Source organism: Macaca thibetana, chromosome 5 (assembly GCF_024542745.1).
Source record: "Macaca thibetana thibetana isolate TM-01 chromosome 5, ASM2454274v1, whole genome shotgun sequence".
In the NCBI taxonomy this organism is placed as follows: domain Eukaryota; kingdom Metazoa; phylum Chordata; class Mammalia; order Primates; family Cercopithecidae; genus Macaca; species Macaca thibetana.
Genome location: NC_065582.1, coordinates 121,285,598 through 121,300,123, shown reverse-complemented (window position 1 = coordinate 121,300,123; position 14,526 = coordinate 121,285,598). Strand labels below are relative to the sequence as shown.

The 14,526-nt window shown below is 34.1% G+C and overlaps 1 protein-coding gene and 1 pseudogene across 4 annotated transcripts in view; both read left to right on the top strand.

The window, feature by feature from the left end:
* LOC126954428 (UDP-glucuronosyltransferase 2B10-like) overlaps nucleotides 1-682 on the top strand; it is an 87,655-nt pseudogene extending 86,973 nt beyond the window's left edge.
* Nucleotides 683-5,136: 4,454 nt separating this feature from the next.
* LOC126955127 (UDP-glucuronosyltransferase 2B33) overlaps nucleotides 5,137-14,526 on the top strand; it is a 329,416-nt gene continuing 320,026 nt past the window's right edge. For 2 of the 4 annotated variants that reach the window (XM_050791400.1, XM_050791389.1), the window contains exons 1-5: nucleotides 5,137-5,897; nucleotides 7,180-7,328; nucleotides 11,704-11,835; nucleotides 12,099-12,186; nucleotides 13,345-13,564. In XM_050791400.1, coding sequence (XP_050647357.1) covers nucleotides 5,177-5,897; nucleotides 7,180-7,328; nucleotides 11,704-11,835; nucleotides 12,099-12,186; nucleotides 13,345-13,564 — 1,310 coding nt within the window. In that variant the 5' untranslated portion in view covers nucleotides 5,137-5,176. The remainder of the gene's footprint in view (nucleotides 5,898-7,179; nucleotides 7,329-11,703; nucleotides 11,836-12,098; nucleotides 12,187-13,344; nucleotides 13,565-14,526) is intronic. The other 2 variants (XM_050791398.1, XM_050791392.1) reach the window with 2 other exon arrangements.

Genomic DNA, 14,526 nt, shown 5'->3' with positions numbered 1-14,526 from the left:
TAATTATTCTTCTTACAGATAATGAGTTTTCCCATGTCTATGAGTCTTGGGATTTTCTTCTTCTCTTTTTAGCTCTGGTGAATTCAGCGTGGCTTTTTGTATTTACATAGTTACTAGCTGTATTATTGTGTGGGAATTAATTTTGGGGGCATTATTTCATCATTTTACTGACATCACTTCTCAAGGAATATTTTTATGAGTTTGCAAACCATTATGATTTTAGAATTAGATATCTACCAAATATTAAAAGAGCTGTATATTTATTACTTAAGTGTTCTGTATAATTATTTGGTTGGGTACTGTTTCTGGTAAATAATTACTATGTATTGAAGCCATGTGTTTCTAACACAAACTTTCTGGCATAGACTGGAAGTATATGGCAGAATACAGGGACAATATAACCATACATATGGAAACTTCTTCAGATTTTTATTAAAGCATAGGTAAACTATATTATTCTATATGACATTGCATCTTTATGATGCAGAAATTATTTTCTTTGTAGGAAATGAAAGAATTTATCCATATCTCTTGCAAAGATGGCACTGTGGTGTTTTCTCTGGGGCCAGTTGTGCAAAACCTTACAGAAGAGAAGGCTGATCTCGTTGCTTCAGACTCGGCCCAGATTCCACAGAAGGTTAGTAAAACCTCCAATCCTTATAAGCAGCCATTTACACAGTGAAGAAAGTGTGGCTTTCCATTTGGAATTTGAATCTCATTTTCTGCTTTGCATTAACAGGCACTACTTCTACATAAAAAATTTTAAAGCATTATAGTAGTGTATGTGGGCTCAACTAATCATTTGACTATGAATTCTTGAAGTAACTTTGGAAATACTTCTCTTTCTTGTCATTTGTTTGTGACAAAATGAAACTAAGGTATTAAGTTTCTATCTCACATTTTGTTATTTTAAACCTTTTTTTTTTTTTTTTTTTTAAGATGGAGTCTCGCTCTGTTGGCTAGTCTGGACTGCAGTGGTCTGATCTTTGCTCACTGCAAACTCTGCCCTCTCTAGTTCACGGCATTCTCCTGCCTCAGCCTCCCAAGTAGCTAGGACTACAGGCGCCTGCCACCATGCCGAGCTAATTTTTTGTAATTTTAGTAGCCTAGTAGCTGGGACTATGGACGCCCGCCACCACGTCCGGCTAATTTTTTGTATTTTTAGTAGAGAGGGGATTTCACCATGTTAGCCAGGAAGGTCTCAATCCTCTGACCTCGTGATCCATCTGCCTCCACCTTCCAAAGTGCTAAGATTACAGGCTTGAGCCACTGTGCCCGCCCAAGATTTTAAATCTTAAGATCTGTGCTGACTACTCAAAAAAAAAAAAAAAAAAAAAAAATCAAAAAACGAACAAAAACAACGCTGAAGTGTGCTAACTCCAAGGAACATATAAAGGGAGGGCTAATATAACAAAGATAGAGAAGAATTATACGCAAGAATCTCTTCAACATATCTGATTGTATAAGAATTCCGTCCAGTGTACTTGGGCATGAAAATAGAAGCTTAGATTAATGTAGTCTTTCTTATGAATTAAACTTTTCTATAATTAAAAGGCAATTACAATTTTGATGTTACAGTCTAGCAATCAGTTTATTTTAACTTTCTTTTTATTGCAATTCTAGATTTCCACTCTTTAGGTAGCACTATTTATACACTATCCAAGGAGTTTTTAGAAATTTAATGGTTAATTAAATTTCATAAAACTCAATAAAAGCAAGTATGCTAATTAGGATTATGAAATTTGTTTTGCTTATTAAATTGGAGCATCTGTGTATTCCTATGTTTTCAAATGCAATATTTTCTTATAGGTTTCCCATTAAAAAAAAGTATGTGACAAAAGGCATAAAGATGAACAAAATTCAACATTGAACATAAATTCTAAGTAACTTCTGTCCTTTTCTTTTTAAATTAAAGATAAATTAATATATAAAATCAAGGAGCATAGGATGCATGAAGAAAAGCAGAAAGTAAAGAAAACTAACTATCCAAAAACAAATAGCAAAATCTAAAGCAAAGATTTTCTATGAACAGAATAGCATGGAAAAGACTCATCCCCATGATTCAATTACCTCCATCAAGTCCCTCCTACAACATGTGGGAATTGTGGTAGTTACACTTCAAGATGAGATGTTGGTGGGGACACAGCCAAACCATATCAGGCTATTGTGATCTCCTGTTTTGGTTACAAATGCACATTTTTAATAATCCTTTCTAATTTTAAGGTCTTGACTTTACATGCCAATATTAGTTGACACAGTTGCTTGCTAAAGGGAAATCTTGATTCATAACTGTCATTCTTTAAAAGATGTGTAAGTAAATCTTGGTGGTGTATTAAAATCCAAATCCATAGTGTGACAAGTAAGACTGCCTAACGTCTTCGTTCCAAATTAACTGTCTTTTGTAATCTGCTGCCCTCAACGTTCTCTGTATCCATACACATTGGGATGCTCCTCATATGTCTATGACCTTTACTCTTTCTATTCTTTATTGGAAAATCCCTTCTTGGCCACACACTGCCTAGGTGCAATCAAAGCTTTCATTTTATATCATATGTTACCTGCCTCGTTAAGTTTTTCTAATTATTTCATAAAGAAGTACTTGTGTTTTTTCTCTGGAACTCTAAACATCCTGTATTATTCATTTGAGTCACATCAAAAGAGTCTTATATTATAGCTATTCAATGTATTATCAGCTAATTAGTGAGGGTCCACATAGGTAAAGTGATGTAAAATATTTATTTTCCAAAACCACCTGGTAACTTTGGGTTTTATGTGGAATGACAGAAAGTGTGTGTATGTTTGTGTTTTGTGTGAATTAGAAACTTTAAAAAAATCTTTTGTGAAAGGGTAGGTTAATGTACATGGCCAAGATGACTGACTGAGAGTAGGTAATATGCATGGTTCTCATAAAGAGGAACAGAAGGGGTGAGTAAACAGAGCCCCTTCATCTGAAATACATATTTTAGAGTTTATCTCATATTAAGTGTTTTCATTAATACAAGGCATAGTTCTGAGATGTTGCAGATTTGGTTCTTGAATACTACAATAAAGCAAATATTGCAATGAAGTGAGTCACACAATTTGCTTTGGTTTATAAGGCATAGAAAAAGTTATGCTTACACAATGCTGTAGTGTATTCAGTCTGCGATAATATTAAGTCTACAAAGTGCATGCTATAATTAAAAGATACTTAATTGCTAAAGAGTGCTAATGATCATCTGACTCTTCAGTGAGTGCAACTTTTGTTGACGGAGAGTCTTGTATCAATGTTGATGGTTGATACTTATTATGCTGGTAGCTGCTAGTAGTTGGCATGGCTGTGGCAATATCCTAAAAATTAGACAACAATGGTATTTGCCACATACATTAACCTACCCTTTCACGAAAGATTTTTTTCAGCATTCAATGTTGTCAGATAGCATTTTACCCATAGAGGATCTTCTTTCAAAATTGAAATCAATCCTCTCAAACTCTAATGCTGCTCTATAAAGTAAGTTTAAGTAATATTCAAAATCTCCTATTGTCATTCAACAATGTTCATAACATCTTCACCAGGAGTAGTTTCCATCTCAAGAAACCAGTTTCTTTGCTCTTCCCTAGGATGTAACTCCTCACTTATTTGTTTTATCATGAGATTTCATCAATTCTGTTACATCATTAAGTTCCACTTCTAATTATAGTTATCTGTCTAGTTTAATTGTATTTGCAGTTACTTATTCCATTGAAGTTTTGTTATAGGACCAACAGATTCATATGCTTACTGTCCAATAATAGTCCAATTACACTGAGACGTCAGGTTTGGCAGCAAAGAAGGAGTTTAATAATTGCAGGGCACTGAGCAAGGAGATGAGAAGAAAACCTCAAATCCAACTCCTCAAGGAGTTCTGGGCTGGAGGTTTTAAGGAGATCATACACGGTGATGGACTGGAAAATTTGGGTAATTGATTAGTCTGGGTAATTGATTACTCAGGGTAATAGGGACAAAGATATCAGAACAAGAAACAACATTATTTGCTGAGTCAGTTCCTTGTGGGGTCCTCTACATCAACTGGCATCGGTGAAGTCCCTCAGATCAGCTGGCATCAGTGAGGTCCTTCAGACACGCTGAGTCAGTAGTTGTGTCAGTATGCTGGTCCTGAAGGAATACCTCAGAAGGAACGTTGATCATTTCATAATGTTTAAGCTATTATCTACAGAAGAGATAAGAGGAACTATAATCTTGAAATAGGATCTCCATAATTATAGGACAATAGCCGAATAACTATGAGGAAATGAGTCAGAGAACAAGCAAACCTAATGATTAATGCTGAATGTACTACAAGCTTGATTTACTTTTCTCTTTTTCTCTCTTTATCTTTGATTACCCTAACAAAGTTTATAAAGATAGTGTCATCTTCACACTCTCAATATCTTACATAATGGCTGTAAGAATCAACATGTGTATACTATATCATAAATGAACATTTAAAATGTTATGTTACATAAAAGAAGCCACTCACGAAATACCACATATTGTATGATTCCATGTATTAAAAATCATCCAGAATAGGCTAATCTATAGAGATAGAAATGCAATTAGCAATTACCCAGGACAGGGGAAATGCAGAAACTAGAGGTGGAGAGAAAAAGGCTAAAGGCTATAGGGCTTATTTTGGGGAGATAAAAGGGCTCTCAAATTGATTCTTGTGGTAGACGCACAACTCTGTGAATTACTATGAAACATTAAATTTTACACAATAATTGATAAATTGTATGATATTTAAAATATATATCAACAAGATGTACAAAATATGTGGACCATGTTTAGTCATTTTATCTTTAGTTTTGTGTCAAATGGACTGCAGAAACATGACCTTTCACTGCTACAATTCTGGACACTCTTCTAAAATATATTGCATAAGACAGATGCTATGTCCATACAAGATCCTTGATATTAGCTGAAGGATAGCACTCAGAAACATAAAAGGGAAATTAATCACATCTGTGTAAACAGGTCATTTACCTTCATTTGTCTCCTTGCCATCCACATGTTCGGAATGTTGATTTAATGATATTGTATGTACTTTGAAGTATAAGGGTTACATTTTAACTTCTTGGCTAATTTATCTTTGGATATAACCATGAGAAATGACAGAAAGGAATAGCAAGTGGAAAACAAGCATTGTTTTGCACCAGGATGTCTGTGAAATGGACTTCAGTAATTCTGCTAATACAACTGAGCTTTTACTTTAGCTCTGGGAGTTGTGGAAAGGTGCTGGTGTGGGCAGCAGAATATAGCCATTGGATGAATATGAAGACAATCCTGGAAGAGCTTGTCCAGAGAGGTCATGAGGTGACTGCACTGGCATCTTCAGCTTCCATTCTTTTTGATCCCAACAACTCATCCACTCTTAAAATTGAAGTTTTTCCTACATCTTTACCTAAACCTGAGTTTGAGAATATAGTCACGCAAGAGATTAAGAGATGGATAGAACTTCCAAAAGATACATTTTGGTTATATTTTTCACAAATGCAAGAAATCATGTGGAAGTTTGGTGACATATTTAGAAACTTCTGTAAAGATGTAGTTTCAAATAAGAAATTAATGAAGAAACTACAAGAGTCAAGATTTGACGTCGTTTTTGCAGATCCTATTTTTCCCTGTAGTGAGCTGCTGGCTGAGCTATTTAACATACCACTTGTGTACAGTCTCCGCTTCACTCCTGGCTATGTTTTTGAAAAGCATTGTGGAGGATTTCTTTTCCCTCCCTCCTACGTACCTGTTGTTATGTCAGAATTAAGTGATCAAATGACTTTCATGGAGAGGGTAAAAAATATGATCTATATGCTTTATTTTGACTTTTGTTTCCAAATATATGACATGAAGAAGTGGGATAAGTTTTATAGTGAAGTTCTAGGTAAGTATTTTTTTTCAATCTGTAAATTATTTGTATCTCTGAAGCAGAACTTATATAAAGCCATAAAGTCAGGGTAGTGGGGTTTTGGTAAGTGAATTTATAAAATGAAAATACAAGATGATCTATCAATCTCACAAATATCATAGAAAAGTTTAAATTACAGAGTCAGTTAAAACCCTGTGGCCATGATTCACACAGAACACCCCAGGAAATCATAAACCTATGTATTAGTGCCTCTAAGACTTTAAGCAATTACACATCTGTTTTACTATACAGTGTTTTACATCTTAAAAACAGTAAAACCCATCAAATAACATCTTACTGAATGCATAGATTTAGAATGAATAGTTATAGATTTTTCTACAACTATCTATATAACTGTAGAAATTATTTTTTCTCATAAAGTTTGGTTTTCTTATTTAGAAATCAAAAGATGTTCCCATGTTACCTGAAGGTTTCCTTCACAATAGAGAGAGGGAATATCTATATCTCAGATGCATAAATCATTAAAGGTAATTTGAAGTTTCTAATGTTTCTATACTCTTTCATTAAAGAATTGGAAACCATTCATTTAAAGTCCAATCATCTTGTTGAAGTGTGAAGGTTGTTATATCTACATAGTTTTTTCCAAACTATGTCTCCTTATTAAAAAATATAAGACAGATTAAGATTGAGTACAAATCTTTATTTCAATATTTTCTCAAAAATTTCTAGCTATAATTTACAAATATATTTACTTAAAGATAATATTATTAAGATCTTATCATGAATCTAAAAGAGTACAAGGATTTCAACCATACTCACAACATAGTCCACAGTTCACTTGAAGAACCAAAGATAAAAAATTAGCTTAATGAGTTGTGTAAACTAGTCAAATTTTAGAAAATTATTTTTATGTGTACAGTGGAATTAATTGACTATGGACCTCAAAGAGTTGTTTAAATGTCCATATGCTACTATTGAAGCTTTAAAAAGAAATTGATGTTTAATTTTCTATGACTTATTTTAGTAATTGTTTGTGATTATGAGTATACTGATGTGACATTAGAGATGTAGCTTAACCTCACAATTCTCCCACTACTTTGCCTTTCTTATAAATATACATGGGCAAAATAAATAATACATAAAATAAAATTATGCCTATAGATGAATATATGTATATATTTTTCAAAGCACAGACACGTTGCCTATATTTTTGCCTACATTATTCTAAACATTTTCAGAAAATAACCTAATGTAATTATCCTGTGTCATCCACATTTTCTTTTTTTATCCTTGTCAGGAAGACACACTACATTATCTGAGATAATGGGGAAAGCTGACATATGGCTTATTCGAAACTCCTGGAATTTTCAGTTTCCACATCCACTCTTACCAAATGTTGATTTTATTGGAGGACTCCTCTGCAAACCTGCCAAACCCCTACCTAAGGTAAACATACTTTCATTGGTTTTATTTTGTTGGCTTTGAATTTTCAGTAGAATTGATTCTACGGTCTTCATTCAGAGTGGTTGACTTACACTGGAAGAAAGATGGGAAGTGGGTGGGGTAAAGCAGATACCAATTAGAAAGTCATGTACATATTGATACCATCACACGTATATGAGTTTTATGAGTGCTACAAATAGAGGGGAATACTAAGGAGACTTCAAAAATAGAGTTGGTTAAATTAAAGTCTTCATTATTTAACACCTAAGAAGGTATTGATCATTCGTTCAAATAATATTTACAAAGGGATTAGCACAAAACACAGGTAAGTGCAGAATTTTCAGAGAAAAAAAAAGGACAGTTTCTGTCCCCACATACCTTACATTCTACTTCAAAAGATAGAATATGTGCAAGTAATAAAAATTATATAAAAACTATTATCTCAAGGAAAAACCCAATGTCAAGAAAGCATCAGTGGAGATAATAAAAAATATCCTGGAATCACTGATTACTAAGATGAGAGCTGAACAATATGCAAGAATAAGTAAAAGAATGATGGAGAGAGACAGACAAAAGAAGGAAAGAAGCAGGTAAAGTGGTCGGGACAGGTCTCAAGTCCTCAGGTTTAGTTTGCAGGAAGAGACTAAGAATCAGATGATGCTGAGAGGCAAATTAGAGCCAGATACATATTGGGAGTTGAAATATTTATTCAGCACATTGAAAAACTATGAAAAAGAGTTAAGACAGAAAGATATAGAAAAGATTCTCTTCTTTAAGAAAAGCTTTCAAGATATTCAATGATTAAATTGCAGGAGGGTCAGAATAAAGAGCCAACCATTCGGGAAATTTTGCATGGATTCAGGTAGCAGATGATGGAAAAGTAGACTAGAATGTTGATAGAAATAATGATGCCTACATTTACAAAAATAGTGGCAACTTCCTGTTGTGTGGAAAAAATATTAACACAGACAAAACACTTGAAGTGTCTCTGGCCTGTAGTTAGTTACTCATAAATATTATTAATTTTGCAATTATTGTTATTTTGTTATTACCGCTAATACTACTAATTACTTAACATGTGCAGGTCACTTGAGATATCATTCTTCATTTAATAGAGCCAGATTTTTCAGTACCTCAGAATTATATTCTCTTGCGAAGTGATAGTTGACAGACACCTGTGTCATGCGCGTCTGTGTGAAGAGACCACCAAACAGTCTTTGTGTGAGCAACATGGCTGTTCATTTCACCTGGGTGCAGGCAGGCTGAGTCCGAAAAGAGAGTCAGCAAAGGGAGATAAGGGTGGGGCTGTTTTATAGGATTTGTGTAGATAAAGGAAAATTACAGTCAAAGGGGGGGTGTTCTCTGGGAGGCAGGAGTGGGGGTCACAAGGTGCTCAGTGCGGGAGATTTTTGAGCCAGGATGAGCTAGGAAAAGTAATTTCACAGGATAATATCATCGCTTAAGGCAAGGACCTGCCATTTTCACTTCTTTTATGGGGTCCCTGACTTCCCACAACAATGAGCTAGTTGAAATTCTAAAATTTTCCCATAGGTAATGAGGATCTTCACCAGTATTGCAGCTTAAAACACTTCCTCAATAAAATAAATATGTTCCTTTAATATTTGCAGACAAACTCAGTGATCACTTGATATTACTAAAGCATTTAAATCATTCTTCATTGAGACCCCAGGGGTTTACATATTACAGCATAAACATATCCTATGAAAGCGCATGATTTTTGCCATATGACAAGCAACTGATTAAAACTTCCTGTGTCAACTTGTCTTAACAGCATAGCTGCCTGACAGAGAAGCACAGAGATAATGAACAAGGCATGTATAATAAAAACCAAATAATTTATACCACTTGTATCTGAATAGTGTTCTTAGTTTCAGTACCAAAAAAATTCTGTCAGCATATAAGATTATATTCTTTATGAAAGAACACAATAAACCCATATATTTTAAATTAATATCACACTTTTAAGACATATGTACAAAGCAAGCATTCTTTATCACATTATTAAGTCATCTCTTAAAATATAATTTTAGTGCACATAAAGCTGAGTTTTTATTCCATTTTTAAAACTCAACATCTATGATGAATGCAAATTGCACGTGCTCTATATGATAACTTTCTCAAGAGACAAAAGCTGGGTAAGACTAATGAAAAACCTATGCCACCCTGCCCTACTCTTGAAAGATTTCCCCCCTCACAATAAGGGAAACTGGTAGTGTCAGTAGGAAGGGGAAGAGAGTGGGACTTGTAGAAGGACAAGAAAAAGAATGACTAGTAGTATAATAATGATAATTACTACTATTAGCTGTTGTGATTAACTTGCAGAAAGATTTGAATGCAAGTCAATGGTTGTGAAACCAATTCCTTGTTTATTATGTAAAATAATTGCTAACCCAGTCAGGTTGCTTTCATTTCAATTAAATAATAGACTCTCAGATAATTTCTATATAAGAGAATAAGACACTTGACAAAATGTACCAGGTGTTTTAAAAGTGAACATTGCCATGAGTTTTATAATATATTCATGTGAAATCATACAGATAAAAAATTAATCAAGGTGTATCTATTCAACATTATGGAAAATATGCATAAAATTAACATTGGAAGTAGTCCAACATCTTAAATGAAGGAATGATTAAAAACTTATACTATGTGCATACAATAGCATTACAATAATATTATCAATGGAATATTCAATTACACTCTCAGCTGTAATACAAATAAAGAGAGTTAGAAAATGATAAAGGTAACAAGATGACAAGTTTTTGCAGGAGGAAAATATATACTCAGCAAGATTAACATTTTCTAAGTGTCACATGTGTACATTGAGCTATATAAATAGGACAAAAGCCATGATGAAAAAATATATTTTATATAAATAATATCACAACAAAAATTTTAGAAAAATTATATTTAAAAAAATTTTTCATGCTTTTATAAAATTTCTGACATTAATCTTATGTTATTTTTATTACATTATCACAGAAGAAGAAACAACCAGTCCATATCCGTGATGAATCTGTAAACAGAGGTTAGGTTCCTTCAACACTGCATGGGTAAGCAGGGCTCTTGGCATCAAGCTAATGAGGTGAAACACTGAACACCAGTTACAGTAAATATGACTACAGTAAACTGCAATCACACACAATACCTAGATGCCCCAAGTACAATGACTCTTACCTTAAGATTAAAAATCATATTTTAAAAACACTCAGTAATATGTGGTCTACACAGTTAACATTTGGACTTTTTTCTTTGTTTTATTAAGAACCATTAGGAAAAGTTTTACCACAATGATTAAATCTGGAAGTTTTTAAGTTTAAATATTGGCTTACATTGGAGAACGCAAGTCAGAATAATTCTCAATCGATTGCAGCCAAGCACATCTTCATGAGGAGTGTGATGTAGTGTGAGTGAGCTACTCAAAAGAGAGACAAGATCTCCCCTGCAGAAAGACCTGGTGGCCTCTTCTATTCTGATGCAAATGCTGCCTCTGAAATACAACAAAGTGATGATGAGAGTTACTCACATGCAGTTATAAATAACACATCAGTTTAACAGTGTGATTTCAGGTCAATAGGTGCTCCACCTGAACAATAACCTGAAAATATGATCATTCAACTATGTAACTGTATAGTGTACAATTCTGTATTGTAAATAAGATTCCTGGACTAATTCACGGAAATTCCAAATTACAATACCCGACTTCAGAATGTCAGTGGTTCTTAACCATCAGCTTTTATTATTTATTTATTTATTTTAGCTTTTCAAAAGCTACCCAAAACTCTGACAAACTTTAAGTGAAGTAGAAAGCACTGTAGAGAAACATAAATGTAGATATAAAATTATCCCAACAGTGAGCAGCTAATCCTCAGAGCTCATGGCGAGGGAAGTAAACACTAATGGCTTCCTACTAAAAGAATCCTACAGAAAACCTGCCTGAAATTAACATAAGTGATTTAGTAGAACAACAATGTAGAATTAAAGCTGAGTGGTGCCATTTTCCAAGAACGTATATTAGTAATTTTAGTATTATAAGAGAAGAGTCTGTGTGTAATATTTTTAACATTATCTCCCTGACTACAGTGTAATAGCTCCATTTCTTTTCTCCCTTACACACATGCACACAAATACATAACATACACACATAGTTACACAAATGTCCTAACAGCGTCCACCTATCTCACATTATCTATCTAATTGCAAAACACCTGAGTGATTGAGTCAGTTAGAAAATATTATTTACTCCAATAATTCCTTAAAATACCTGATTTTCTCTCTTTAGTAACTTGTACCAATTCTTTCAGTAGTGCCTGCTTTGCTGTTATTCTTTTGTGATGAAACAAATTCTTTTTCACAGGAAATGGAAGAATTTGTACAGAGCTCTGGAGAAAACGGTGTTGTGGTGTTTACTCTGGGGTCAATGATCACTAACATGAAAGAAGAAAGGGCCAACGTAATTGCATCAGCCCTTGCCCAGATTCCACAAAAGGTAAGATGAAGTGTCTTATTGGTGTGGAAAACTACTGAAAGAGGCTGCTAAAGTTTGTAAGTAATCCAATTATAGAAACTTCTGACAAATGTGAAGTTGGCCAAAATTAAAAGTGAGTATTCTATTTACATCAGTCTTTGAGTAGTTCTGATTTACTAACATCCCTTGATCTCATTCCTACTCTTTTTCTCTTTTTAAAGTTTGAACATTCTATAAGTTTTGAATTCCACTCATGGAATAAGATATTTTCTTTACTGTAACAGGTTCTGTGGAGATTTGATGGGAATAAACCAGATACCTTAGGTGTCAATACTCGGCTCTATAAGTGGATACCCCAGAATGACCTTCTAGGTAAGACTCGGGTGAACAAATACTGGATATATTAGTAACAGCACATTAGAGTGTTAATAGTTAATCATGAAACAAGCTTTTTCAATGTTTGTTAAGGAAAAACAAAATGTAACTTCTTTATATTTATTCACCAGTCCAAAGGGAAAAAGAATATGTTCTAATTATTGGCATTTTATGATATACACTCACATTCTTTATGGTCAGAATCAGCAAGAATCTTTATTTCTGGTATTACTATATCTCACAGAATTTTTCAATAACTTCCTGAGCTGTCTCTGTGTCCTATTTCTACAACTTTACACCTGTTGTTTCCTCTCCTGCAGGGTTATTTCAAATGCCACCTAAAATAATAGCTCTCCTATCATCAATGACTCTGCATTTTCTGAAGGATTAAATTGCTAATCTTAATCACAAAGTGATGACAGGTCATGATGAAGTGTGACCTGTCCTTTCTCAATCCTAGCACCACCATCAACCCACTACCTGCTGCCTTGCACACCCCACATATCACACTCTGTGACTGCACTTAAAATAGCAATTCACTTCATGCCCATCTCTTTGCTGTCTTCTTTATTGCACATTTTAAAAATCTAGGCCGGGCGCGGTGGCTCAAGCCTGTAATCCCAGCACTTTGGGAGGCTGAGACGGGCGGATCACGAGGTCAGGAGATCGAGAGACGATCCCGGCTAACACGGTGAAACCCCGTCTCTACTAAAAAATACAAAAAAAAAATAGCCGGGCGAGGTGGCGGGCGCCTGTAGTCCCAGCTACTCGGGAGGCTGAGGCAGGAGAATGGCGTGAACCCGGGAGGCGGAGCTTGCAGTGAGCTGAGATCCGGCCACTGCATTCCAGCCTGGGTGACAGAGCAAGACTCCGTCTCAAAAAAAAAAAAAAAAAAAAAAAAAAAAAAAATCTAGATCGCACTTTTTCAATAGTCCAACTGGAACTCTTGTATTGTTTTGCAGTCTGAAGTCACACACACCATGCAGCCTTCACTTGCATACCCAGCACAAGTACGTTTTTCTCCTCTGAAGTCTGAAAAGCAATAGCAAAATAGTTCACTGTGTTATCCAGAAAACACTGTCACTTTCAGAGCCTTTCATTGTGCATCTCATTTTATTCCTATGAATAATTTTGCTAAAATTCATGCAATCCTAGGTCATCCAAAAACCAAAGCTTTTATAACTCACGGTGGAGCCAATGGCATCTACGAGGCAATCTACCATGGGGTCCCTATGGTGGGCATTCCATTGTTTGCCGATCAACCTGATAACATTGCTCACATGAAAACCAGAGGAGCAGCTGTTCAATTGGACTTCGACACAATGTCGAGTACAGACTTGGCGAATGCACTGAAGACAGTAATTAATGATCCTTTGTGAGTAGAATAATATTTTTCAGTAGTTAGTATTTATAGATAGCTTCTATTGTCAATAGTGAGTATGAGTGTCATCCTTTTTATAAGAGAGTAATTTTGAAAGAATTTAAATGATATAACCAATGTGAAATCTGTTTTTATTTTGTATCAGTTATTTATATATTGTATTTGAAAACCATACATCTAATGAATAGCCAGTTAGTGAAACAATTTTCTACACAAAAATACTTTTAAAATGATATAGATAATATAAAAAATTCATTTCTTAAAATTTCGATATAATGAATCCTTAGTAGAAAGGAAGAATAAATGAAATAATATAATAAATATTTTAATTCAATATCTAAAATGCCTCAGAACATGAGTATTTTCCTGCTGAAAAATTAACTTTTATTATTATCATTACTGTAATGGACTTGAAAATGAGATTTAATTTTGATACCATAAAATCTTTCTGTTTATGGTGTAAAATCCAAATATATTTGCTAAGTTTACAGAGCCATGAAGCCATCACTATCACATAATTTTAGAACATTTTTGTCAGCACAAAAGAAATTGCAATGACACAGAAGTCATTTCCTATGACCGCTCAGCCCTAGTCTAACCCTAATTTATTTTCTTTCTCTAGAGATTGTTCTCTCTAGGTATTTCATATAAATGGAATTATACAGTTTATGGTGCTGTGTAAATGACATTTCACTAGCTTAATTTCTTGTTATGTTTTATGGTGTTAGTTTTATTCATGTTGTTGTGCATTTTAATACTTCATTTCTTATTAGAGCAGTTTAATATTTTTTAGTAAGGATATGTCATATTTTAGTTGTTAACTTATCAGTTCATTGGCCTTTTGATTGTTTCCAATTGTGGTTACTAGGAATATTGCTACACAAGTTTTTGCGTAAACCTGTCTTCCTTCCTTTTGGGTTGATACTACAAGTAGAATTACTGGCTCATGTAGGAAC